The sequence below is a fragment of the Callithrix jacchus genome, chromosome 5 (assembly GCF_049354715.1).
Source record: "Callithrix jacchus isolate 240 chromosome 5, calJac240_pri, whole genome shotgun sequence".
Lineage (NCBI taxonomy): Eukaryota > Metazoa > Chordata > Mammalia > Primates > Cebidae > Callithrix > Callithrix jacchus.
In genome coordinates, this window is record NC_133506.1 from 108681879 (window position 1) to 108709871 (window position 27993).

The 27993-nt window shown below is 52.0% G+C and overlaps 1 protein-coding gene across 19 annotated transcripts in view; it reads right to left on the minus strand.

Annotated features, from left to right (window-relative positions):
• MSI2 (musashi RNA binding protein 2) overlaps positions 1-27993 on the minus strand; it is a 431033-nt gene that overhangs the window by 28407 nt on the left and 374633 nt on the right. For 8 of the 19 annotated variants that reach the window (XM_035303297.3, XM_035303294.3, XM_035303293.3 and 5 more), the window contains one exon: positions 3928-3990. In XM_035303297.3, the coding sequence (XP_035159188.1) occupies positions 3928-3990 (63 nt within the window). Of the gene's footprint in view, positions 1-367; positions 418-3927; positions 3991-5411; positions 5436-22491; positions 23887-27993 lie in introns of those variants that run through there. The other 11 variants (XM_035303296.3, XM_078374114.1, XM_035303292.3 and 8 more) reach the window with 4 other exon arrangements.

The window sequence follows — 27993 nt, forward strand, 5'->3', positions numbered from 1 at the left end:
TCAGACGGCCGTGCTGTGCTGAGCCGTCAAAGACCCTGTAATATCAACTCAACAATGCATGTACTACAGCTACAGCTACGGCTACCAGAACATCTACTACAGTGCATGCATTTAGTTCAGTCCCACAGATACATACAATCTAAGAACAGGCAGGAGAGGTGTGAAATGTTTTACTGGACAACAGGTGTTTTGGAGTTGTAACTAATAAAAAAAATCAAAACGAAAGTGTACAAAAAAAGACATTTCTGGAGAGTTGGATATGAGTTTGTTTCTTGAACTGTTTCATCTGAACAAGCAAAAACATGCAAACCAGCTGGTACTAACAGGAAGCTGGACACTGAGAGAGGATTAATAGGTGTGGACAAACCTTCCGGCTGAGCGTGCTCAGAAGAGTGTTTGAGAGGAGGTGTGCAGATCCTAGCGTAAGAGAGGCGGGAAAGTATGCCTCAGAGACACTCTCACCGCAGCCCCAACCAAGCAAGAGAAAAGACAACAGAAACATGACTGCTCACACTCACCACCACCATCAGGAGCTCATGTTACTAGACTGGAATAAAGCTGGCAAGTATAAAGTACAGTAAGGGGTCCTGGCTGGGGCCGGTGGGTGGGGAGAGGTGGGATGGGGTGGTACCAGGGGCTCAGAAGCTCTAAGATTGATACGCAGACCCACCCATAATAACATCCCAAACTAAAATGCCCTGAATATCCGAACCACTCCCTCACCTGTTGGGGGAGGCTTTTGCCAAACTGAATTTAGGTTTGGGTGGGACATGATGGGGCCATTGGAACTGAATGAATACGATCAAAATAAACAAACAAACTCTCGACTGAGCACAAGAAAAGATGACATTTCAAACTACCAGGTGAACGTAAAAGAAAAGTGACCACTGATAGTGAAGTTATCTAGGAGTCGGCAGGGACCTCACCTGGTGGGGTCCCCTGAGCCCTGCTCACCTCAGGTCCTGGGGGAATTAGGAACCGGTGGGCAGGCTGGCCCAGAGGGTCGGCTGAGGTGGGCACAGAGCTCAAGGCCCCCCCGCCCCGGACCTCCTACCCTGACACCACAGCCCTGACGGATCCAAGTTGCCACCCTGAGCAAAAACAAAGCTGCCTCCCACCCCACGGCCCTCAGCAAGTGCTTCTCGAACTCAGGAAGCTCCCCGCATAAGTCATAATGGAAGGAAAAAAATATACCCCAAATGGTGGAGCTAGACAAAAATCAAAGACAAAAACAGGGCCCTCCGTAGGATGATGCCTGATCCCTAAACAAAGCCTGAGAGCCCCTGGGGAGCAGAGGCCACGTTTCCCACTGTTTGAAGTCACCTGCCAGGTTTAGCATGGTACCAAGTTCAAGGTAGGTACTCAACAGACTCTCCCTGAATGTCTCCCTGCATCTCGCTATAAGGGAAAGCAGTTGAGTTCGTGCTGACCTCCAGTAGTCCTTATCCCCTGGGGAGGAGCTGGGGTAGGTCAGGCAGGGCTTCAGGAGCTAGAGAAGGTGAAACTAGGCTATTGGCCCTCAGCAAGCCCTTCGTTGCCTACACGAATACACACACACAAGTGAGTCTGGGTGGTCCCTCGAAATTCAGAGCAAAGAGCTTTTGCCACTGAGAGGCCACCGGCAGGTAAATAATTGGCCATGCCACCAGGCTTGCCTTCTCCATCATTTTCTAGAGGGAGTGAGGTGACAGTCCCCTTATTGGCAAAACGTGGTCAAAGAAAGAATGGCAGAGCGCTTCCTTTCCCAAACTTGTAACCCTGTTCCAGGTCCAAAGAAGGGCTGAGGAACTACGGTCGCCTGGTTACACACAGGCGGGTGTCTTCCTGCCCAGGCAGTGCCCTCACTATGGTGGATACGGTCTAGCCATTGCCCTGGGGCACATCCCAAGCCCTTGACACCTCCCGCCCAGCAGCACTGCAGGGTTGCCCTGTAGTTTCTAGGTTGTCCCTGCACCTTGTGGGGGGCGGGGTGGCGGGCACCTCGGAGTTGAGGATTTACTCCTGCGCTAACCCAGGCTGGTGTGGGCAGGTGGTCTGGGAGCCCGCTCCTGAATACAGTTCACTAACAGTGCAGCGATGAGCATGGCTGACCTAGAATGGGCTGGGAGAGACTTTGCTCCCAATGGAAATGGCTACAAATCAAACACCATTGATCCTGAAAAAAAAAAAAAAGAAGTGTGGCTGGAAATGACCCTGGGGGTTAGGAGTTAGAGGGTGGGTGGGACTCCACCTGGCTCTGGGGGTCCATGAGAGGGTGGGGTGGCAGAAGGGGGCACAGACCATGTGAGACGGTTCTCAGATTCACAAAGAACCCCATGCTGCCCTTTAAACTTGCCATGAAGTCAAGGAGAACAGGGTGGGGTGGGGAGAGAGGCAGGGTTAATTTCGGGTTAAAGTTTAGTTTCATAATCCATGTTATAAAAAGAAAGAAACTGAATGGAGAAAACAACCAACAACACTCAAAAATCTCAAGAGTTTTCTTTTTATCTTTCCCCCAACCCCAGGCACAGGTAGGACCGAGGCTTGTTTATAATGATACCAAAAAGTGCTCAAGGTAAAACACCAAATGGCACAGGGAGACAGGAGGCAGCTGCACACCCTGCCCCCAGGGACCGGGGCTGGGGGACCAAGGGACACTTGCCAGAGGGCAGGTGGGGCCTGTGGACACTGGCTGTGTGAGCAGAAGCTCAGGAAGGGGGCCCAGCTCTCTGGACCTGCCTGCCAGTCTGCCCACTTGCCAGCTCTCTGGCAAACTGCCCCTCAGCAGCCCCTGAGAACTCCCTAGTTCCCTCCAAACAAAACCCCAGTGGATGATTCGGGGGAGTGGATCCTTTGTAGCTTGAGGCAGTGCCAGTTTGCATGGAACGGATTTTTACTGACGTTTTCTAATGGGCCTCACTGTGCCAGCCTCTCATCACCCAGGGTGTGGGTTTTTGGCATTTGCCCTCTGGGCTTTTAATGCTCTATATCCTGGTACCCTCACCAGCTCCCCACCCTGCCTGGCCCCACCCTCCTCAGAGCCCTGTTACATCAAACTAGACGCTTCTCTGGGTGCTCCAGAGCCCTGTCCATGGGGTGTGGGGGGAAGAGAGCTGCAAACCGTGAGCACTCCATTCAGGGAGGAGCAGGGGTGGGGAGGGAGTCCAGGGCACAGCAGAAGCCCTGCTCACCTAGGAAGGCAGAGAGCGCTTTGGGGAGAGGGACAAAAGGGATCCTGGGCATCCCTGACATGTCTCAGCTCTGGCCTGACCCCATGATAATGCTGGAAAAGTGTTCCCATGTCAACTTGAGGAGTTCTAGACCTCTGAAAGGTTGGCTTTGGAGACTGAATGGCTGGGGCAACCTCGTGGGACAGAAAGCCCAATTCCCTTGGCTGCGGGAGCTGAGACGTCTGGCGAAGAAGAGTCTGGGAGGCACAGGGGCTCCAGAAACAGCAGCTTCATTCACGGAGGCCCAGGGCTGGCCCCATGGCTGCTTTCAGGGGCTCTGGGGGTTTAGTCAGAACAGCAGGCCCACCTGCCAGCGCGGAAGGGGCCCAGGGGACAGCCTAGCACTTCTCTAGCTGGCTCAGGGACCCAAGGGAAGGAGGCTGCTGAATTAGCAAAAGCCAAGGAGGGAAATGACCCCAGGTACCCAAAGCCAGTTGTCAGGTGATGGGACAGTCAAAGTCAAAAAGAAACCCAGCTTTTTTTTTTTCAAGGAGAAAATAATAATCCGCCTTTGGTTTGCAGTCCCATGACTGTGACTGATCCCACTACAAGTGCCCTGGGTGGCCAGGCTTTGCCCGTGCCTCCGTCCACCCCCTCCCCCGGGCTGTGGTGAGAGTGGTGTTGGACAGATGCAGCCACACAGATCCGACAGGGCCTTGACCTCCCCCTGCACACTGGGGGCATGCCTGGGAGTCGCCTGTCCCATACACCTTCCTACCTGATCCTCTGGCCGCCGCCACTGCCGCTGCTGCCACTGGTCCATAAGCCGCTGCCGGGAAGCCTGGCCAGGAGAGAGAGGAGGCTGCGTCAAGTAGGAATCCTTGGAAGGGCCAGGCACAGACCTAGGTCCCGGGCCACACAACCCCCGCCCTCCACACAAAGACACGCGTGGGAAGGGATTTTCACGGGGCAGCTTTTGAGAGGGACACAGAATAGTGGCTGTCAGGCTTCCGGAAGGCACAGCATCTTTAGGTGTGTTTGATTCTCACCCATTTGTCATCCCAGAAGCTGGGTCTAGAAGGCCCACAACAATAATTCAAGAATTGTAGGAGGATTTTTTTCTTGAGAAGCGGGCTTGAGCTCCCTGTTGACCCTGCAGTGACACACGGTGGCTCCCTGGGGTTGTCCTGAGCAGAACCGAGCGTGGCCGCACTGGCCCGCTGCTCCTCACAGAGATCCTGGCAGAGTGGTCAGCCCTGCGCCACAGGCAGGGGCCACTTGGGACGGCCTCTTGACAGGGCAGGCACCTTGGCTGGGAGCTGGCTTAATTGCAGCTGTCCTCTGAAGGCTCCGAAGGTCAGCGTGGCCTTTTAAACTCCGGCCTTTTATCAAAACATCACGTCAGCGGCATCACAGCCCCAGACCCGAGAGTGAAGCATTTGGGGGTCCCAGTCACATATACGCATATACATGGAGCCAGATGGGGGAGAGAGTGTGGGGCTGCAGGGGTCTATGTGGGGTGAGCCCTATGGCTTTATTTGATCTCTGTGTTCCAACCTCCTGAAGCTGTTGTGTGAATTTAGATGTGGCTCTTTGGTCTGAACCCCCACGGCCCAGATGAAGCTGGCACGGGAGGATCTCCTGGGGGTCCCTGGAGTCCTTCTTGATCAAGGCTTACGCTATCCAAAAACGCACTGCATAGCAAGGCTGTCCCAGCAACGGGAATAACAGCCAGGAGGCCAGGGTAGCCTCGTGTAGCTGCAGAATCCAGATGAAGTCTGCCAAGTCCCCTCCCCTGGGCTTCTCTCAGCCACCAGCATGTGCACACACAGCCTAGTGCTGGGACACACACAGATAGACGCCCCTACATATAAAGACAAACACCCTCTGCCATCCAGGCAGATGCTTGGAGGCCTGACCCCAAGACCCATTTCCAATGACTGTGGTTTTAAATGATGTGCCAGAAGCCAGCCGCAAACTCAATCAACAGCCCTGAACAAGGCTGCTCAACTTGAGCCACTGAGCCTTTTAAACAAGGAACTTCTACAGGACAAGAGGAAGGCATGCACCATCAAGGGCAGGGAGCAGAGGAGGGAGGAAAGCGGAGACAGCTCCCAACACAGCAAACTAGAAGCCCACTAAACTCTAAGACTATTGTCCTAGCTACACGGTACTACTGAAGGGAAAGAAGTTCAAAGGGGAACAAGCTATTCTAAAAAGGTCAGGCTAAGCTACTTAAAATGTCAATGAAAAGAGACATACTTGCATTTAAATATGGTAATAGGGCTGTTGAAGGGGGAAAAAGAAAGATCCAGGTGAAATGAATGTACGGTTGTCCCTGGCTGCAGGTCTCCCAGCTCCCATGAAGACCACGCATGGTGACTGGAGGCCCTCCCTTCCCCAGAAGGCAGCAAGGAACCCAGAGGCAGACCAAGGAAGGGACCCCCAACCAAGTCCTCTCCCCGGGTCTTCCAGGCAGGGTCTAGATTTCTGAAGATGAGAGTCCTGGCAGACATTGCTGAAGAAAAATAAGAAGTCAAGTTATTTCTCTCTGTCCCAACCCCCAGGACACCCAGGCTTCTGCTGCTGTTAGAGCAAGGCCCAGGGGGCACTGGAGGGAGAGGACACAGGCGAGTCATTCCTTGGCACTCCTTACCACGCACTTACAATGGAAGGTGTCCTGGGAAGCATGGAGGAAAGGCTGCGGGGAGGGGGAGGAGGAACAGAGCTGGGGAGGGGAGTGTAGTCAATAAAAAGACTTGTTAACAAAAGGTCTATTTTGAATGAAAAGTCTGAAAGAGGAAGAAAAAAAACTTATCCAAGAAAGGAAATGCATTATCCTTAATCTCAGATAAAGGCTCTTGCTGGAGGTGGAGCATCAGATGCTGCTGAGGGCTGGATGTGGCTTTTTGGTCTGAGCCCCATGGCCCAGATGAAGCTGGGGGCTCATCTCCACCCTGGAGAGGGAGGGTAAGCCGAGTGACAGGTGAGAAGAGAGGCTGAAGGAGCAGGGCTACCTGGGCTGCCCCTCACACGGCACGGGCAGCAGCTCTGTAGCCGCCACCCCCACTGCCTCTCTGCCCTCCTAATGAAACGCCAGGGCCATGCCAACACCTGGCCTAGCCCCTTAGGAGCCACCTGGTGGGGAGGGGACGGAGCTTGCACCAGCATCCTGCACAGCAGGCCTCCTGGCCCCCTTCCCCTGCTCATCCCCATCCCCCTCCATTCTATTAGGCCATCCGGCCTCAACAGTCACTCCTCACCCCCAAAATACATTCTCCATAGGACCTGGCAGACAGGCTCCTGATACTGAGTCCCAGGGCCAGGTCTCTTCTTGGTGGAAGCACAGATACAAGGCGTGTGTGCGCGTGTGTGTTATGTCTATGCGTGTTGGGTATGCGTGTTAAGTGTGGGGGGGTGTTTATGTGTGTAATGTGTGTTTGTTGGGTATATATGTGTTGGATGTGGATATGGATGTGTGTGTTGAGTGTATGTATGTACTGGATATGTGTGTTGAGTGCATGTATTGGGTACATGTGTTGGGTGTATATGGATGTGTGTGTTGAGTGTATGTATGTGCTGGGTGTATGTGCTGGCTGTGTGTGTTGTATGTGTGTTGAGTGTGTGTACTGTGTACATGTTGGGTATATGTGGATATGTGTGTTGAATGTATGTATTGGATGTGTGTGTTTAGTGTGTTGAGTACATGTGTTAGGTGTATGGATGTGTGTTGAGTACATGTGTGTTATGTGTTGTGTATATGTGTCAGGTGTAGTGGATATGTGTTGGGTGTGTTGTGTGAGTGTGTGGACTGTGTACATGTGTTGGGGGTATGTGGATGTGTGTTGATTGTATATATGTATGGGGTGTTTGTGTGTTGAGTGTATGTACTGTGTACATGTGTTGGGTGTGTGAATTCATGTGTATGTGTTGTGTATATGTGATGGGTGTGTGTGGATGTGTGTATTGAGTGTATATATGTATTGGGTGTCTGTGCGAGTGTATGTATTGTATACATGTGTGTGGGATATGTGGATGTGTGTGTTGAGTGTATGTATGTATGGGGGGTGTTGTGCGTTGAGTGTATGTACTGTGTACGTGTGATGGGTTTATGTGGATGTGTGTGTTGAGTATATGTATGTATGTATAGGGGTGTTGTGCGTTGAGTGTATGTACTGTATATGTGTGATGGGTGTATGTGGATGTGTGTGTTGAGTATATGTATGTATGGGGGTGTTGTGTTGGGTGTATGTACTGTGTACGTGTGATGGGTGTATGTGGATGTGTGTTGAGTATATGTATGTATGGGGGTGTTGTGTGTTGAGTATATGTATGTATGGGGGTGTTGTGTTGGGTGTATGTACTGTGTACGTGTGATGGGTGTATGTGGATGTGTGTTGAGTATATGTATGTATGGGGGTGTTGTGTGTTGAGTGTATGTACTGTGTACGTGTGATGGGTGTACGTGGATGTGTGTGTTGAGTATATGTATGTATGGGGGTGTTGTGTGTTGAGTATATGTATGTATGGGGGTGTGGTGTGTTGAGTGTATGTACTGTGTACGTGTGATGGGTGTATGTGGATGTGTGTGTTGAGTGCATGTGTGTTGTGCATGTGTTGGGTGGAATGGTGCCACCACAGCTGGGGCTGCCAGAGGCCAAAGAAGCATCCTGGTGGCCTGAGCCAAATGCTGTGGTGACGGAGGGCACATGCTGTCTCCAAGACAAGCCCTTCACAGGACACAGGAGGGGCCTGAGGACCAGGAGGCCCCAGGTGGAAAGGACCCTCCAGGCTGGACCTGGGAGGGCTGGGAAGTGTGGGGAGAGAAGCCCGGCAAAGTGGCTGTGGCCCTGTCTTCAGCATTTCTCCCCAGGCCCTGAGGAGGCAGGGGTCACCCGGGCAGGCTGCTTCCTTGGCAAACCAGGAGCTGGCTTGCCAAGGAGGGGACTGCCTTAGCAGAGGGTGCTGGGGGAAGACTTCAGGGAATCAGGCAGGTGGTATGGCAGGGCTTAAGGCTTCTTCACAGGCCCTTGGGCCAAGCAAAGCTGTGGCAGAGCTCCTGGGTCCATGGGTGCCCACATTGCCCAGCACCCCACTGCCCAGAGTGATCACTCCCTCCACTGCTGGAAATGTGGTTGTGTGTGGGGGGGTCCCTCCTCAATATAGCTTCCCTAGCCAATGTGTGAAGGGGGCCATCAGGCTCCTCCTGAGGCAGGGCAGCAAGGCAAACAGCAGAGCACACGGGCTGGGGGCCTGTCTGGGTTGATTTCTGATTCAGCCGCTTACTGGCTGTGTGACTTTGGGCGTGGTGCTTATGCTCTTTGCCTTGATGTCTTTAGCTATAAAGGAGATGACCATTTTAGTGCAGGATTAATATATGCAAAGTGCTTAGATGAATGCTTGGCAGTGAGAAAGCTTACATTAGTGAGTGCTAGGCTGGTCTCAGTGGCTTACGCCTGTAATCCCAGCACTTTGGGAGGCCAAGGTGGGCAGATAACTTGAGTTCAAGAGTTCAAGAGCAGCCTGGCCAACATGGTGAAACCCTATCACTACAAAAAGAAATAATAAAAATAATTAGCCAGGCATGGTGGTGCACACTTGTAGTCCCAGCTTCTTGGGTGGCTGAGGCACAAGAATCGCTTGAACCCAGGAGGTGGAGGTTACAGTGAGCTGAGATCGCGCCAGTGTACTCCAGCCTGGGTGACAGACTCTGCCTCAAATAAACAAACAAACAAACAACTCTTTGGCTGGGCATGGTGGCTTATGCCTGTAATCCCAGCACTTTGGGAGGCTGAGGCTGGTGGATCACCTGAGGTTGGGCATTCAACACCATCCTGGCCAATATGGTAAAACTCCATCTCTACTAAAAATACAAAAATCAGCCAGGCATGGTGGCTTATGTCTGTAATTCCAGCTACTTGCGAGGCTGAGCCAGGACAATCGTTTGAACCTGGGAGGCATAGGTTGCAGTGAGCCAACATCGTGCCAATGTACTCCAGCCTGGGTGACAGAGCAAAACTCCATCTCAAAAAAAAAAAAGAAAAAAATTGGTGACAGTTGTCATTATGATGAGGCCTACCAGCCATCAGCCCTGCCTCCAAGACAGGACTCTTCTCCAGGAAGGGGTGTTCTACTGTCTCCACTGCAGGAGCCATGGTCAGGTGGTAGCAAGCACACAGGGGGCCTGAATTCCCTTACTTTTTTTTTTTGAGACAGACTCTCACTCTGTTGTCCAGGCTGGAGTACACTGGTGCAATCTCAGCTTGCGGCAACCTCTGCCTCCTGGGTTCATGCAATCCTCTGTGTTTCAGCCTCCTGAGGTGGCTGGGGTTACAGGTGTGTGCCACCACTCCCAGCTAATTTTCTTTAATATTTTATTTTTAGTAGATGCGAGGTTTCACCATGTTGGCCAGGCTGGTCTTGAACTCCTGACCTCAAATGATCTGCCTGCCGCAGCCGGGATTAAAGGTGTGAGATTACAGCCAGGATTACAGGTGTGCTGGGATTACAGGTGTGAGCCACCGTGCCTGGCCTGAATTTCTTATTGGTAACAGTGGTGTGGTATCCTTCATAATGGCCCCACTTCACAACAGGATTTTAGTGGAGCTAAATTTCCATAGCTCAAAATAAGAAGATACATTCTGTTTAGCTCTAACAATGACAAGTGGGCCAAGGGGTCAGACATGACCCTAATGGCTTAATACCTACCATATGTTAGTAGTAAGACCAGCAGAAGAGAGAAAAACATTTGGCTGATCAAATCTCAGACGGCCTGAGAGCTACAGGTTGGCCAAGTGCCGCTAAAGTACTAGGAATGTATTATGCTCCTCCTGTTTGGGGACCTGATATTCAAAAAGAGGATGCCTGGGTACAAAAGAATGAAGCACCAATGATGGAAGTCCAGGCATGAACAGATGCCACGGCTTGTCGGAGCTGTCATGTTTAATGGGAGTCAGACTCAAAGACCCATTCTTGCTAGAATGGAGTTCCTCCGTCCTTCAAGTGGGATAAACAAAAGAATCACCCGGCACAGCCTCACAGCCCAGCTTCCAGCCCTGGCTGGCCCCACTTTGCTGAGCAAGGGTACACGGCACTTCACCTTTTTTGACTCGTGTGTAATTTTCCTCTGTTGCAAGGAGGTTGGGCAAGATGACCTCTAAAGTCCCTTGGTCGCAGACCCTGCCTGAACCTGTATGAAGGAGGATGACAAGTCCAAGTCCTCTGAGGTTGGTGCTAACACAGCTCTGGGGTTAGTGACTCATCTCAGTGAAAGATGTCACCAACCTGCTGATAGTGGCTGAGACACTTTGCTGGACTTTTTGAGTTATGATGATCTAGTGCAAATTAGAAGTCAATGGTGCTTTTAGGTTTTGGGGTTTTTTTGAGGATTATATGATACCACACTTACTTTTTATTGCTTCTCTGGCACTTACCAGCTTCTTCCTTACCTAAGCACAGTTATTTTTGTGTGCATATCTTATTTCTCTTGCTGGGTGACAAACTCTCCTAGGGCAGGGACTCAGTCATATGTCCCACTTAGGATTCAGCCCAGAGTCTACCCCACAGAAGAGTGTCTGAGCATCAGCTGATGATGGTCAGGATGTTCTGATGCAGTGGATGAGGGTCTGGGCTGGGAGACCCTGGCGCTGCTCTAGGTAAGCTGCAGCTGAAAGGCAGCACAGCCTACAAGCAGCAGCCTCCCTATCCCCACCGTCCTCCACCCCAGGGTGGGGGCACATTCAACGCCCCTGGAGGGGCCAGGAGCATGATTCATCCAGCAGATGGGACATAGCTATGGCAAATGGGAGTGCCCTGCTCTGTATGGGCGCTGATTCTCAACCCTGGTTGCTCACTGGAACCACCTGGGAAGCTTTAACAAACGCTGACTCTGGGGTTCCACTCCTGCGATTCTGATTTACTTGGTCTGCAGAGCGGCCTCGGCACCAGACCCTTTAAAAGCTTCCCAGGGCCAGGTGTGGTGTCTCATGCCTGTAATCCCAGCACTTTGGGAGGCTGAGGTGGGAGGATTATTACGTGAGGTCAGGAGTTCAAGACCAGCCTGGCCAACCTGGTAAAACCCTGATTCTGACTAAAACTATATAAAAGCTTGTTGGGCATGCTGGTGGACCCCTGTAATCCCAGCTACTCAGGAGGCTGATTCACGGCAATCACTTGAACCTGGGAGGTGGAGGTTGCAGTGAGCCAATTTGGTGCCACTGGACTCCAGCCTGGGTGACAGAACCAGATTCTGTCTCAAAAAAAAAAAAAAAAAAAAAAAAGGCTTCCCAGATGACCCCAGTGTACAGCCCAAGGTTGTAAAAAAGTAAAATTGTGGCACACATCTTCAGTCTGCCAGCCCCTCCACTTTGCAGAAGCAAAGGGACTCCTGAGAATACAGGGTTGATGCTGACTCTTGCAGCCAGTCCCCTGTGAGAGCCACAGGAGACAATGCGGGTGTCTCCACTCAATGCAGTGGTCTCAGTCTAGCCTGGAGGGGCTTTAACCCTGGCCCCAACCCTGCCCACAGAATCACGGGGAGGGACCCAGGTCTCTGTGTCTTTTAAAGGCCTTTCAGATGATTCTGAGGCACAGTGCAGGCAGAGAACCCTTGATGTAGAGAAAGCTTGGGGGTCTTGGTTTTTAATCGCCACTTAGCTACTGAATACTCCCATGGGCTGGGGAGTATTAGGCCATGAACGCTTTTCTTTGCCCTCTCTCCCCTTCTTGGTCTGAGAAGACACTGGCCTGGGAGTGGACTGCCTGGGGTATGGTTCTGACCCAGTTGCTACTTATTTCTGTGACCCTGGATGAGTCAGTGGCCCCTCTATGCCTCTCTCAAAGGAGATGAGAGAATTCTGAGGCTCCTTCTGGCTCCAATAGGTGTGATTAAGGGGAAGCTTTATAAAAGACTCTCTTGTATTAGGCATCCTCACCAGCCTGAATGGTCCATTATGAAAGAATTTTTCCTATGTTGTGCTTGCTTAAGGCGCTCTCCGCCCCCTTCCCCAGCACGCCCGAATCTCCCCAGCAGCAATTTCTATAGATGGTTCAAACATTCTTGGCTAAACCCAATGTTGCTTCACTGAATCCAAACACTAAAAAAATAAGCAACCAAAAGAAGAAACTGTCACCCGGAATGTAGGAAACATGTCCTCCGAGAGTTTGGAAACACCGCCATCTGTCATCCTGGCTGGCCCGGGATGCTCCCACCTCCCGGGCAGACCAGCCTGATGCGACAGGGCTGGCTTTTTTCAAGGAAATCCACAGCCCTGACTTCTGTGCAGAGAAAGAGAGTGGCTGGAGGCTGCAAAGGGGCGAAAGTGGAAAAAGGTGGCTGGGACATACTTGGAGTGGGAGGACCAAGGAATTCTGATCAGAACAGAGGGTGTAAAAAGGAGGAATGATTGATAACCAAAGGGACACACTTACGTAATCAGATTGTCACATTTTGATTTGAAGGAAGTAGATGTATTTCCATTTGGGGAAAAAAAAAAAAACTTCCCCAGAGTTCTTGGCATTTAAAATAGGAATCTGGTTTACACACATACTTTTAGGATAAGGCCTGACATTCCCAAGGGAATGTCACTAACACATCACTCCCATGGAGACCCCCGGACAGAGGACAAAGTTGGGGCTGCTGCTTGGGGACGGGGGTACTGGGGAGTGAATACATGGTCTGTAAATGCTTCGCCCTCAGCTGCCGCTAGGAAAATGACAAGCTTTTGGAACCTGTCATCTGTCCCTCTGCAGAGGGGCCCAATGTGAAGCCAGGCCTGTCTGCTGGGAAAGGTGAGGTAAGCGGTGCCGGTTGGTCTGTTGCCTAAAGGAGGAGAGGGGTCCTGCAGTCAACAGCCCTAAGGGTGTTAGTTCCTAAAACACAGGGATGGCACGGAAGTGACCCAGATAATTTTTAATACACTGCTGTTTAGCTTAATTTTACAAAAAGATATGTAACTCTTCAGACTGATAGACTAAAAGGAAGGTGCATTGCCATGTCACAGCTTCGTGAGGTTTCAGGAAATGTTTCTGTCAGGGCACCTCTGTTTGGATGAATGGGTTTATGGAAGCATAAAACAGAAACCAGGCTGGACCCTTGGGAAGCAACAAAGAAATCCTCAGAAGAGACAAGTGCAGAAGCAGGGGACCAGCCAGGAGGGGAAGGTGTGTGTCTCTCCGCAGGTGCCCTGCAACTGGCAAGCACTTGGGAGACACAGTGGAGTACCTGTCCCACCCCACTGACCCAGCAGAAGACCAGGAGTGGGTATAGACTGTTCCCTGCACTCCCAATGCGGGGCCCTTCCCAACTTTGGATCTTCTTTTTTGGCAGATTCTGCAGCTTGAGAATGGGCTTTGGTCTCAACCTCAACCGGTCTCTGGATCAGAATATGGAGTCTTGGGCTATGGAGGGAGAGCAGGAGTTGCTCTTGCCCGCCCCCAGCCTCTCTGAAAGGGGGCATTTTCATCCCGCCTCTAGGGGGTGCTCCAGGCCCACAGACGAATTCCACGAAAATTCCTCCTGCTTCCCCTCTTCCCGTAGGCTACCTTTTCTACCTGGGCTGCACACAGAAATCCCCTGTGGAGCTTAAAAACTACAACCTGGGCCCTACCTCCAGGGATTCTGATATAATCTGTCTTGGGTACAGCTAGGGCAACAGAAACTGCCAAAGCTCTCCCGGGAATTAACTTGCAGCTGGATCTGAGAACACTGCAGTAGGTAGTTTGTGTTCTGTGACTCCCTTGGGAGGCAGGAAGCTCAAAGCTCTGTCTGGGGACTTTGGCCCAGTATCCTCCCTGGGCCCCTTCTATTCCTGAATCACTCAGTCCCTCCCTAAAGAGGGCTGGGGTCCCATTCAGTACCTGCACTCACCCAGAACTTTGGCAGTGAATGCAGCAGACCGCTAACTCAAGACCCATTCTCAGCACTGTGCCCTCTAGTAAATATTGAGTGCCTATTACAGGCCAAACTCTGTTCTAAGCACTGGAATCAAAGCTGTGAACAACACGCACAGTCTCTGCCTCTGTGGAGCTGAGTTGCTAGCTGTGGACAGCAAAGGGGCTCTATTTATGGGACTGGCATCCCAGGACAGGCTGCACACAAATCAACTCCCTAAGGACAGGCATTTGGCTAATGGTAAGCTGGGCCTGGGCTAAAGGAGGCTGTGGCTCACTCTTCTAGGAAGAAGGTAGGGGACCCGTGCCTTGGACCCCTCTAGCTTGGAACCAGGTCTTTGGCTGTGTCTGCTCTATGGTCTTGTAGCTAAGCTCAAGGACCTGGGTGACTATACTAAATGCCGCTTGAAGACAGAGAGCACTCAGAAAACTGGATCCTCAGCGATGGGAATGCAGGAGTGGCCGTTCCAATGAATCCTCTTCTCCAAGATCAAGTGGCAAGAGAGAAAGACAATGGAGGTATTCCCATAGCTATGATCTTGTCCTACCTGCAAAAGATCTCACCACTTTGATTCAATTCAGCTAAAAAAAAACTACTGAGTGGGACCCATGAGCAAGACACAGGTAATTCTTTCTAGTTACTACCCATCAAGGTGGGGGCAGGGGACAGATCCCTGGCTTCAGAGGTCCTGGAGAATCTCAGCCTTGGTCATCACTGGCCTGACCATCCAGGGCCTTGGGGGTGAGGTGGGTTTCGCTGCAGTGCTGGCCAGCTAGCATCAATAATGGCTGGTATATTACAGGGGCTCTGGTGCTGGTTCCTGGCCCTACGAGGACACTCAGCTCAGCCTCACTCTCTGGCAAGCAGGACTTCAAGGGAGTGTCATTCCAAATCCAGCCCTTGCTATCCTGTGCCAGCAGCCTGGAGCTCCTCCACAGGCCAGGGACACCCACTTCCCCACAGAACAAACATCTATCTGCCTGCCTGTCTTTCTGGGACCCAGACTGAGACCTTCAACATGAAGGGATTCCAGCTTCTAACAAGGCATCAACAAACTATCTTGAGAGTTTTTCTTTCTATATCACACCTTTCTCTTCCCTAATTCTCATAACAATGGCAATTTCTGCTTTTGGGCCACTCTCTCATCTACCACCAATGGGTGTCAGGACAAACCACCAATGTTCTGACCACTGATCCTTTCAGAGCTCCCTGTTCTGATGCTTTTTACACTTCTCACTGTACCCAAAATTTCAGACACCCAATTGCCAGAGTCACAGTTTTGCTTCCTTCCAACAGCGTCTCTTACTGAGACACTGAAATCTTAAACTCCGTTTGGGCTCCCTCTCCACGGCTGCTTTTCTCCCCAGCTTCATGTCACATGGGCTTTTTTCTTGAGTCAGAGTCTCACACTGTCGCCCAGGTTGGAGTGCAGTGGCATGATCTTGGCTCACTGCAACCTCTTCCTCCCAGGTTCAAGCAAGTCTCCTGCCTCAGCCTCCTGAGTATCTGGGATTACAGGTGCCTGCCACTATCCATTATTTTTAGTAGAGATGGGGTTTCACCATATTGGCCAGACTGGTCTCGAACTCCTGACCTCGTGATTTGCCCACCTCGGCCTCCCAAAGTGCTGGGATTACAGGCATGAGCCACTGTGCCCAGCCCACATGGGCTTTTCCAATGAATCCACCCCAGCAGGATCCTAGACCCCAGTCCATTGGCCCCTACCTCTGCTGACAGGACACCGAACACTGAAGTCTTGAGTGCTCTGACTTTTTTTTTGCTGAAAAACTCCAGGTTTCCTACTTTGGCCCAACCACGAGCTCAGTGAGATGAACACCTGTGATATGAAGTTCCCTCCCCTAGACGCTGCACCACTTTTGTCTCCTGAGTGACGATGTTTCAGATGTTCAACGGCAGATACTGCCATGCTGGGCACTACACCTTTTTTTTTTGAGACGGAGTCTCATTCTGTTGCCCAGGCTGGAGTGCAGTGGTGCACTCCTGGGTTCAAGTGATTCTCCTGCCTCAGCTCCCAATTAGCTAGGACTACGGCCACGTGCCACCACACCTGGCTAATTTTGTATTTTTAGTAGAGATGGGGTTTCCCCATAATGGCCAGGCTGGTCTTGAACTCCTGACCTCATGATCTGCCCCCCTCGACCTCCCAAAGTGCTGGGATTACAGGCATGAGCCACTGTGCCCAGCCGCTGGACACCAAACTTTTTACTGGTAGACTGCGGAGCAGTCAGGGAGTCTTAGGGGAGAGCCCAGCATGGTGGGTAGGCATTTTGGCTCAGGGTAGCAGCCATTTACCAACTAGTACAGCAATATTTAAAAATGTCCACAGCCAGTAGTTGATACCACTACACTACAGCCCTCGTCGCAAGGGTGGATGGGAGGACAGCCTTCTCTATTCCTTACTTTCCTCTTCTGTAAAATGGAAGAGCTTGGCTTTGATGATGAGCAAACAGCCATTACACTAATGATCACACAGCAGCTGCCGCCATCTGAGCACCTTTTACGGCCACAGAGTGTCCCTGCATATCTCAACGAGTCCTTGCTACAACACAAGGAAGACATTACCATCCCTTTTAACAGATGAAGAACTCTAGGTCCAGAGAGGTGAAAGAAAACAGTACACATGGTGGTTAAAACCCCATCTCCCACACTTCCTAGCTGTCAGACCCAAGACAAGTTACTGAACCTCCCTCTCCTCCTTTTCCTCCTCTGCAAAACCTGCTGAGGATACCTCTTTGTAGGGCTGCGGTGAAGATCAGTGATTCAGTGAGACGATGGCACTGGGCGCTCAGCACGGTTATCTGTTGCTTGGTAAGTGGAATAACAACATTTATTTCTATTTTTATTATTATTGCCTAAGGTAATAACTGTAGCAGCGCTGAGAAATCCCTTTGGTGCCTTCCTATTCTAAAATCCTATTAATTTACACGGCATTTCGCATCCAAAGAGCTTTAATAGATAACATTGATAATTCGCTGGTGAGTGATGGGGTACATCTTATCTGAAGTGCAAGCTTAACTTTGGTGGGTTAATCTGACAGCAGGAGGCACAGGCTTGCAGGGGGCCAGTAGGACCAGCTGGGGTGGCCAGTGTCACTTGTGAGGTGATCACCACGGGCATGAATGTGCAGCCTGGAGCCCCAGTGCTTGTGTTGGTCAGCTGGACTGACGGTTCTCACTGCCCTCCTGCCCTGATGTGTTGCCCTCGAAACAGGGTCTTATCCAGCTCCCCTACCTTTTCTAGGAGGGGCTGGACCAGAGAAGCCTTCCTGGGTCGTTCCACCAGAGTGGAATCCTGTTTGCTGCTCTGTCCCCAACAAGCAGGTAGAGGCCCACCTCTCATTCACCACTGTGTCCCTCGCATCCAGGGCAGGGCCTGTGACATAGTGTTTGGTGACTATAATGCTAAATATCCAAAGGAAGGATGGTGAGATGGATGGGTGAGTGGAGGAGGCATGATAGACACAGGGGGATGTGGAGAGGTGCTCCTGGCCTTACCTGAATCCCAGTACCTCCAAAGCTGGTACTAGAGGTCAAGAGAAAACCTGAAGAAGCCCTAAGCAGGTACCACTAAGGGAACTACAGGGCTGGCCTCACACCTTTCCCTGCAAAACCAGGAGTGCCCTGGGGCCAGCCAAACACCTGCTCAGACTCAGGGTGGGGCAGCAGGTCCTCAGTGGGGGGAAGAGGAGGCTACCCTTGCCTCTCCCTCTCCCACACCAGCCCTGGCCAGCCAGTGTCCAGAGCCCTCTGGGGCCGCACAGCAGTTTGCACAAAGGTGCCAGCAGGGGAACAGCCTCCTACGGCAAAGGTGGGGTCAGCATCCCTGGCTCACAAAGCTTGTGTCTGGGATTCGAGTGCTCAAACCTGTTGTCCAGCTGTCTCAGCCCAAGGACCAGGGCAGCCTCTGTCCAGATGAGGAGTCCATGGAGGCAGGAATGTGAGGGAGGGAAGACACACACTGCGCCTGGGCCTCCCGCTGGCCCTCGAGGTGGAAGACCCTCTCCTCATCATCTGCCTGGCAGACTTCTATGTGTGCTTCAAAACTCGGCTCAGATGTTGCCCTCTACGGTCCGAATGTTTATGTCCCTGCCAAAATTTCTATGTTGACATGCTCACCCTCCAGGTGATATGAGGAGGTGGGGCCTTTGAGAGTGATTAGGCCATGAGGGCAGAGTCCTCCTGATTGGGATTAGCACCCTTATGAAAGAGACCCCAGAAAGCTGGCCACCCCTTTGACCATGTGAGGACAGAGCAAGAAAATGGCAGTCTACGAACCAGGAAGTGGCCCTCTCCAGATGCCCAGTCTGCCAGTACCTTCATTTTAGACTTCTCAGGCTCCAGAACTGAAATATAATTTTTATGTTTTCTTTTGTTGAGTCAGGGTCTCATTCTGTCACCCAGGCTAGAGTGCAGTGGCACAATCATAGCTTACTATAACCCTGAACTCCTGGGCTCAAGTGATCCTCCCGCCTCAGCCTTCCTAGTAGCTGAGACTACAGGTGTGTGCCCCCAACCCTGGCTAATTTTTAAAATATTCTGTTGAGACAGAGTCTCGCTATGTTGCTCAGGCTGGTCTCAAACTCCTGGCCTCAAGCAATCCTCCTGCCTTGGGCTCCCAACGTGTTGGGATTACAGAAGTGAGCCACTGTGCCTGGCCAATTTCTGCTGTTTATAAGCTACTTGGTCTATGGTGTTCTATTACAGTTGCCAGAATGGAATAAGGTTTTGCCCTTCCTGAAGGCTGTCCGGCAGAGTCAAGGGCTCCCTCTGAGCTCTGCGCAACTCCTCGTCACACAGGAACGTATCTGGCTGCACGTGAGATGCTCCCAGGCTCCGAATTCTTTGCACCCTTGCTCAGAACACTTGTGCCCAGGAGGCCCTGGCTTGGGTCGGGTGCTGAGGACTATCTCCAGCACTCTGCAGATAATGTGCTTTTGACCCAGCTGAAGAGACAGAGAGCAGGGGCAGTGACCCGGTTGGCCAGGGTCTCTCAGGGGCAGGGGACCCAAGCTGACCTGGACTCTGTACAAAAGTCTCTGTGCAGGATTCCTTTCAGCCAGGAGACGAGGGGTTGGGGGATACACCTTGGCCTTCTGCTTTGTCCCTGGCTGTCAGAAGGCACGAGCTGCCCGGACCTCAGGCCTGGCACTGCCCTTTGCCTAGAATTCCACACGCTGAGTAATTTACGGTTTTCTGTTGTTGTGTTGTTTTTTAAGTTGCAGCCTTTCACTTGTTTTTGCTCGTGGAAATGAAAACTGAAGGGCTTGAAGAAAGGTGATTAAGCTCCTGCTAGCAGGCTTAATGGGGACTTTGTAAGGCTTGTGGTATAGGGACCTAAGCAGGTGGGAGTGGAGGAAAATGAGATCTGGTGGGCACGGGAACTCAGTCCACAGAGGACAAAGTGTGGGGTCACCTGGAGCCTCCCTCACTGCAGCTGCTGCCATCCTGCCATAGCTGGCAGGGCCCTCTGCTCCCTGGGCTGGGCTGCCTTCCTTGGTCATGACACTAACCTTTTCTAAAGCACTAGATCATTCCTGGTCCCACCAACCCTCCATCAACCTGTGATGATATGAGGAAGGATCAATAGCCCCATTTGACAGATGGGGAAACTGAGGCCCAGAGATGGCCTTATTTTCCTGGTGAGCTAAGGGCAAGAACTCAGTCTCCTGACTTCCTGCCTGAGGACACAGGGCTCTGGGCTTTGCTATGGGGAGCTGAGCACTCACTTAGTCACATTTCCCTTTATTTATGCAGAGGAGCTTCAAGAGGCACAGAAAGCTGATCAAAAGTGAAACCCGCAATTCCCGTCAGTTCAGATTGCTCCAATTCATTTCTGCGAACATTTATTAAGTGCCTATTAGGCTCTGTGCTCTGCTTTTATCTGGGAATAGAGTCAACTCCTGATTTTCCACGCCGAGGGAGGAATGTGGCAACATATCCACAGCCCCGACGAGCCTCATGCGGCCGTGCTGATCTGGGTTTGGGGTGTGCCACTGAATTCTACTTCTCTGTCTTCTCTTAAAGCAGCAGGCATGCTTTCCTGACTAAGCTTGCCTTTAATATTCAAATGAGTGGATAAGCCCCAAGTATACACAGGGCCAGGTGGCCCAGGAATGGGCTGGCCACGAGAGAGAGCTGGCTTGTGATTTGAAATCTGGCTGTGGATCTAATCTGGGAAGGGGTAATCCCTAGAGATGAGGCTCCAGGGCTGAAGGGATATTCAGATTAGAGGGCTGGTGATGAGACAGATGTGTGTGGGCTGCTGTGTCGGGAGGGTTTTCCTTGGCAGGGAGCATTTCTGTTTACAGTGCTACAGCATCTAGCTGGGGTCGCTGGACGCACGAGTCCATATTTATGGCAGCCTACCTGGGAAGCTGACTGGTCTGTCTTGGTATTTCAAGATCTGTTTCCCTACTGGCAAGAAATCAGCCATGGCTCATGGGTTGGGCTCCATTCTGGAAGCCAACCAGAAGCACTGCACCAGGCAGAGCCTGAGGGTCTGTCAGGGGTCCCAGCGAGGGCATTTCTGGGGCAGGGGCAGGAGATGAAGAAAGAGCCCCTCAAAAACTGAAGCAGGAGGAAAGAGGGAGTTTCCATTTACATGCAAATGAGGGTTTTGTACTCTCGAAACTAGGCCAGAAAGAGCAGGACACAGGAGATGCCGAGGCAGGAAGCAGCTCCCTGAGTGCACGCTGGGGTCTCGCCCCTCCTGAGTGGGAACTGACCACAGAGGTCTCTGTCACTTGGGTGGGCTGGAGGACGACGTGGATGGAAGGGCGCTGAAGTTGCCTCCTCCAGTGGCCTAGGTTACCACTGCCAGGCAGGGTCCTAGGCCTTGAGCATGGCAGCTGCAGCATTTTTCAATGTTTTGCAAAATGTAAATGATCAGACAGATCTGGCAGGTGGGTGAAGCAGGTTCACAACGCAGCCCCTTGCCTATGGCCAAGGCTTCTCTCAGTCACCCTGCATATACCAACTCCTCCATCTCCTGAGAACTTGGGCTCTCTTCACTCTGTTTCCACATCCAAGCCCTAGTCCTCAGGCTAAGACAGACCACTAAGCCTCTGCCTTTGCTCAAAGACCAGAGGACTTGACTAAAGCTTACCTTGCAAGCAGTCCTACAGACAATGGGCTACAGCACTTCCCCAGAGGAACAGGAGATGCCTGAGCTAGGATATCCCTCTCCTCAGACACCAACCCTTCCAATCCCCCACTCTTTTAGAGTGACTGCAAATCACCTGGCACTGAGGAACCATCAGTGGACAGGAATAGAGAAGGTAAGCTACATGGCAGGCAGGCCGGGAGTCTGGGTGCAGCAACTGGCCACCATGTTAGCCAGGCTGGTCTTGAACTCCTGACCTCAGGCAATCCACCTGCCTTGTCCTTCCCAAAGTGTTGGGATTGCAGGCATGAGCCACTGTGCCCGACCAGAGCATCCCTCTCTCTAGCAAAGTGCCTGTCTCATGATGCTCAATTGGTCTTATCACTGCTTTTCTCTGCCTTGGCTAGCCCATGAGCATCTGAAGGAGCCAGTCTTATTCACTTCCAGATGTCTGGTACGTATTTCAGTACCTGATGATCAGGAAAATGGGGAAGGAGGGAAAGAAAGAAAGGATAGGGGCGTGAGGGTGGGCAGGAAGTCCTAGCAACTCTTTAGCTTCATGTAGGAAATCCTGTATCATTCCTTTCACTGATAACGGATCCATCGTGGGGGATAAAGATGCGAAAACCACTCTGGAGAGCTGACTTCACAAAAACATCAATGCCCACTATTTCTAAAACCTCCAATTTTATAGTATGTACCAATTTACAAGGCACATTCATGCACATGTTATCCCTTAATTCTAACAACTCAACTAACTAGGCGCTTTCATTTTCTCTGGGGCTTGGAGGGTACATGACTTGGTCAAGGGCACATGGCTACTAAGTGGCCAAGTGGGATCTGGAAACCAGGTCCTCCAGCTTCACATCCAAGAACATTCCCACTGGACACCAGAGCCTCTTCCACCTTAGTGCTCTGGGAAGTCAGGAAAGCAAGCCACGTGCACAACCACACGCAGGCCCGTGTGCACGAGTGCGAGCCTGTGCGTGCGCACTCACCTAGTGCACAGATGTGAGGGGCTCCAGATGTGTGTGGCATTTTCACATGAGAGGGGAGCCAGGGTGGAGGAGGGAGCATCGGGGCAATACCGTGCAGCTGGTACATGCAGACACACCGCCACACTGCTCAAGGACAGACCACCTCAAGCAAGTACAGGGGACGCCAGGAAGCAGGGAAGGCTGGGAACAGGTGGCAGCCGGGGTGGGGGTGGGGGCGCATGCTTTTAGAAACTGCACTAGGCTGTCATTGGCGCTGGTTATTCAGTGCATTCACCTCCCCCGGAGCGAGAACAGGACACTGTCAGGCTAAGAGACAGCAGCACACAGCATGTCCGTGGTAAACAATTTATTTTTCTACCTCGGTTGCTTACAGTGGGGGAAAAATAAAACGTCATCAGGGAGAAGCACGGATGAACTAATACAGAGATGAAGAAAATTCACAATGGCTAAAATGTTTGTGAGGCAAGCATACTAGGACAAACCAAAGCAAAGCAATTCACGGCAGAACAAAATATGAGGGGTGGGGGCAGGGGCGGGGGATGCCTTACAGATTTTGTTCTTTGAAAAAAAATAATACTCATGGAAAAGCCTGCAGGAAAATAACAGGAAACTAACCAATTATTACATCAAGCATCTTTAATGAGATGAGCCAAACTGCACATGTTGGGTCTCAAGGACAATGACATTCAAATGTATGGATTCACTCACAGCAAATGCATCACATGGAAGCACGAAGGCCACTTCTCACAAACTACCAGCACAGACAAAGCGGTGACTCTTGAGGGTCCAACTGAGCAGTACGTCATTAATCCAAGAGAGCGGGCGCATTTCAGACAGGGAAGCAGAGGGAGTCAGGCCATGGGAAAAGATCCTTCTAAGGGTGACGGATGTGAGTGCCAGCTCTCAGATGAGTGAGGCCTGCTCAGGATGGGCCCCCTCCTACCCCAATGGTGCCAGCAGGCAAAGCCAGGCCAGCGCAGGCAGGGAGGTGAGCTGGGGAAGGCAGGATCCAGTATGGATCAGTGCCCACAGTGCCTGCCATGTGGTGGCATCTGGGTGACTCCACCGTCCCTTCTCGAAGACAGATGGGCTTAGGATTATGGCAACAGCCAGTTGCCCGAAAAGACAAAGATAGTCAGATAGTGTTTACAAAGCTCCTCTTCCAGATTATGTTTTTCACCTTCTTAGAGAATATTCTGTCTCTCTGTGTGTTCACCTTTATTGTTGTCCATCATAAGACACGGGTGCTCCAAGTCCCAAGTCCCGTATCTGCAACCCCTCTGGGCCACCAGCACTTCAAAGCTCACCCCATGAAATATCCCCAACAAGCCTTAAAAAAAATTTGATGTCTTCTTCCTAGATGCCCCTGAGGAGGCTTTACGAAGCTTGTGAGAAGTTTCCCTCTGGCCCCGTTACATTCTGGGGAAGTGAGGTTGGTCACAATGCATACAAGAAGCAAAGTGGGAGGGGACTGGAGAATAAGTTTGAAAAAAAATTGAGTGAAGCAATGAGGACATGAGTCTTTTCTAAGAATTAAAACTCAGAAAAAGAACATTCATTCAAACAGGCAGCTAGGACAGACTTTCAGTGGGTACTGACAGGAGCTGGGATGGCCCAGGCCAGGACTGTGTCCTCTCCCTCTAGAAATGGTAGCAAACCCCACTTTGCTTTGCCTCTCTTAAGAGCTAGTTGATAAAAATTATGTCTTGTGAAATCGGCAAATAGTCTGCAAAGTGAAATAAGAACAGAAATTAACAGATTAAACTGAAACGAGAAGTTGAATTCCAGAAAGGGGGAAAAAGAGAGGAAGCAGGGGAGATCCCTGGTCACAACTGTAATAATTCAAGACTGGATCCTGATCTGAGTTCCAGGCTGGGGTGGACACCTGGACGTGGGAAGACGGAGCTGTTCCCAGAGTGGCTGGCTGCCACCCAGCGTTTCTAGAAAAGGACTACTCCCCACTCTAAAAACTATGCCCTCTCTAGGAACATGACATTTATTCTCACAGAATTCTGAAGGCAGGCACAGCCAGGTGCCACTTGCTGCTAGCTGTGTGACCCAGGAAGGTCCCCGCAGCCGCACGTCACATGAAGAGAATGAGGCTCCACTAAGAGCGATATCTGTGCCCCCAACCAGGTGAGATGGATGTTCGTAAGAAGGGGTGAACCCAGATGGAAAGGAGGATACTTTCTCAAGGGGATCAGATTGCATCTTCCTGAAAGGGGACCGAAGCTACCTGGTTCATGAGTGAGAACAGCCAGAATGAAGAGTTTTGGAGCTCTCTGGGACCTGGGCGTGCTTTCATTTCTTCCAGAGAGCTGTCTCGCATGGCCCTGCTAGGGGGACTCAGAAAGGGGCTGGGAGAGGTTTGGGATCCACACACAGCATAAGCGGGGGCCGGAGGTGGGAAGTGGCTAAAGTGGGCACACAGTGAGGACAATGGAAAGAAAGACCACAAAGAGAAAACATCAGGACAATTGGGAGGTGACATGACTGCTGTGAGATGTCACAAAGTCACAGGATGCCAGGGCATGGCAGGGATCCGTAGAATCTACCAGATGGGGACAAGGAGAAGGCAGAGGGCTGGGCTGCCCCATCTCTGGGTCCCCCTTCCGTACCCCAGCCGCCTCGGCCAGATCCACCAGAAACCTTCCTCATCGGCATGAGGTGACAGATGGAAGTCAGAGCATCCCAAAGCTTCCCTGACCCAGATGCCCTGGCCCTGAGGCTTTAACTCCAGCAGGCATCAAGTTTGGTTCTAGAAAGGCTGGGCTACTCCCTGCACTCTTGACTGGAACGACACATGGACCTACCTAGGCTCTATGTCTGGAAGCACGTGGCTGCCTGGGGAGGCATCTGGGATAAGCACAGACCCAACACCCCACAAGGAGCAGCCCCTTTGAGAGGGGTCAGAAGGGGAATAGACTCCGACCCCAGCGTGGCTCCTCAGATGAGTGGGGCGGGCGGCGAGCCCCAGTCATGGGGCCACCCTTCCCAGTTCATGGCCACTCTATTCTTGCCATCCCTGAGAGCAGGCAGCCTTACTCTTGTGGCCACTGGTGGCCCCTTTCTGGCCATTGTTAGGAGAATCAATAGGTTTCCATGGTGAGTGGAAAGGTGGAAAGGATGGGGAAATGAAAGTCTGATGGTTGAGAGACAACAGAGCAGCTAACTCCCAAGGGTCAGGAAGCTGCTGTCTGTCTTCTGTAATGCCCGATTTCTGCCCCATTCAAACTGAGTGGATTGTATTAAGCTGCAGGGGCTGCGGCCAGGATGAACAGATGGCCTTGGGCATAAACACTCCAACCCCACTCTATTCTCCTTCCTCCAGCCCAACCTCTCCCCCAACCCTGGTTCCTAAAGCCTTGGCTGGGCACCCAGGGGACCCTATCTTCCTCTGCCCAGCCTCATTTTGGTCAGTGCTGCATGTCTGCCTGCTAGGGCAGGCTCAGGGATGCAGGAGATGGAGGTAGAGTTCTACCAGATGTTTCCTGAGCCAGCTCATGGGGGCCCTGGGCAGGCCCTCTGATGAGACAGGGGCCTTAGCATGGGGTCCACACTGATGTCCTCCTCCAATTATTCCATGTTAAGATCCCTCAACTCTATCCTCCTGGGACTAGCATCACACTAAGGGGCAGCCTGATTCTGGAGGGAAGCGTGTTGTGCAAGCTGAGTGCATAGATCAGTGCTGTACTCACACAGACGAGAGACACGGACCTTCGTGCCTGTCAACCCCTGGAGAGGAAGCCAGGGGAGGAAGTGAGAGGAAAAGCTCCCCTAGAACCTGCCACCAGCTTCTGGGCTGAGTAGAACAGGCAGAGAATGAAGCACGGGGCACTGACCCCACGGGTCTCTCTGGGGAGGAGTGGTGCGCATGCGTGTAAGTGTGTGGACTATGCACGCCCCCCCAACAATGCTCCTCTTCCTTTATGTGTTGCAACAACACCAGCCCATGAGAACTTTCTGCGGTGGTGGAAACATTCTACATTCTGCGCTGGCAATAGCCACTTGCCACACATGGCTAGTCATTGCAATGTGGCCAGTGTTTCTAAAGGAACTGAAATTTTCTTTTTACTTGTTGTTTTTTGGTAGGGGGATGGAGTCTAACTCTGTCACCCAGGCTGGAGTACAGTGGTGCGACCTCGGCTCACTGCAACCTCTGCCTCCTGCGTTCAAGTGACTCTCTTGCCTCAGCTTCCTAAGTAGCTGGGATTACAGACACCCGTCACCACGCCTGGCTCATTTTTGTATTTTTAGTAGAGATGGGTTTCACCATGTTGGCCAGGCAGGTCTCGAACTCCTGACCTCAAGTGATCCTCCTGCCTCAGCCTCCCAAAGTGCTGGGATTATAGGCGTGAGCACCATGCCCAGCCAACTTTAATTTAAATATAAATTTTAGTAGCTACACGTGGCTAGTATTACTGTACCAAACAAATGTACAATAGGGAGATGGGGGAGGGTGGCAGTTAAGGCCCAGGCTGCCTGGTCCAAACGCAGGTCCTGCCCCTTGCATACTGTGACCCCTTCAGAAGGAGTTTCTACCTCTCTGTGCCTGTGCCTGGAGGGTGGGGGAGTCTACACCTGGAAACGGGAAAGTCTAATGACAGTGGCTGGTGTGCTGGCCTCTCTTGTGGCAGTCCTTCTGGTACATGTGCCCTTCTTTCCTGTGGGTCCAGGAGCCTGTGGCCATCCTGAAGCAGCCTGCTGCTGGGGGGCATAGCTGGGGATGGCTCCCTTAGTGCAGGCCAAGGCTGAGCCCTCTCCCAGATGGGGAACTGCCTCAGCCCTGGGGGACACTGGTCAGGGAGCCCCCCTGCACTCAAACTCCTCCATCTAGGACTTCTGCTACTGGGCCCGCCTTCCCCGCACCCTGTGACCCACACAATCTCGGAGAGGGGCGCAGACCCCAAAGACCATCCCTCCCAGACCCCCTTTTCCAGAAGAGAGAAGGCCTGAGAAGAGTGACCTGCCCATGGCCACTTGGCCAGTTGGTGTCAGAGCCAGGACAAGAGCTTGGGGCTTCCACCGCTGGTTGAGGGATGTGTCTGCCATAGGACACAGCTCTAAGTGCCCCCAAATGCCTCCTTACCACCCCCCACCTTTCCTGCCCAGATGCTTGGTCTGAGACAAAGACCAGGCCAAACCCTCACTGTGCCCGCCTGTCAGCGTCAGAGTGCCATCCTCCAGCGACACGTCTTCGCTTCCTTTGCTTCTTAATTCATCTCAGACCTGACACTCGCAGGCCTCCAGGCCTAGGCATGACAACCAAGCAGGGGTGAAACTCCGCCTGCAGCCCAGCTCCCCATGAGCCAACTGCCTCAGCAGACAACCCACAGAGGACAAGACTGCCCCTAACACCTCCTCTGGAACCCCGGCTGTCCTTTGCACATGGATACCCCCAAACATCCCAATCTATTTTTCTCTGTACTCTAGGTTTGAGAAAGGCTGGGGAAAAGCACGCCCTGTGAAACACTGCTTCCTTCATTGTCCCTCCCCCATCCCTACAAGACCATGCATCCCCTTACTGTTTCTCCCAGGAGGGATCCCAGGCAGGATCCCAGGCCTGGCAGCTATCTGGAGCTGGAGTAGCCCCAGCATGTGGCGGGCATCACCGTGGGCTCTGCCTTGAGTTTTGATACCCATGCAGAGGGAAAGGAGAATCTAAACAGCCCACCCAGGATGGAAGGCAGCCCCAAACCCCCACAGCACAATATCAACACACCCCAGAAGGAAACTGAAGCCACAGCAGTTGGGACCAAGCTGGAGGAGAAATGGAGGAAAGGAAGGAAGGGTGAGGAGACATCAGACATCGTGCAGGTGGACACGGGGCGCA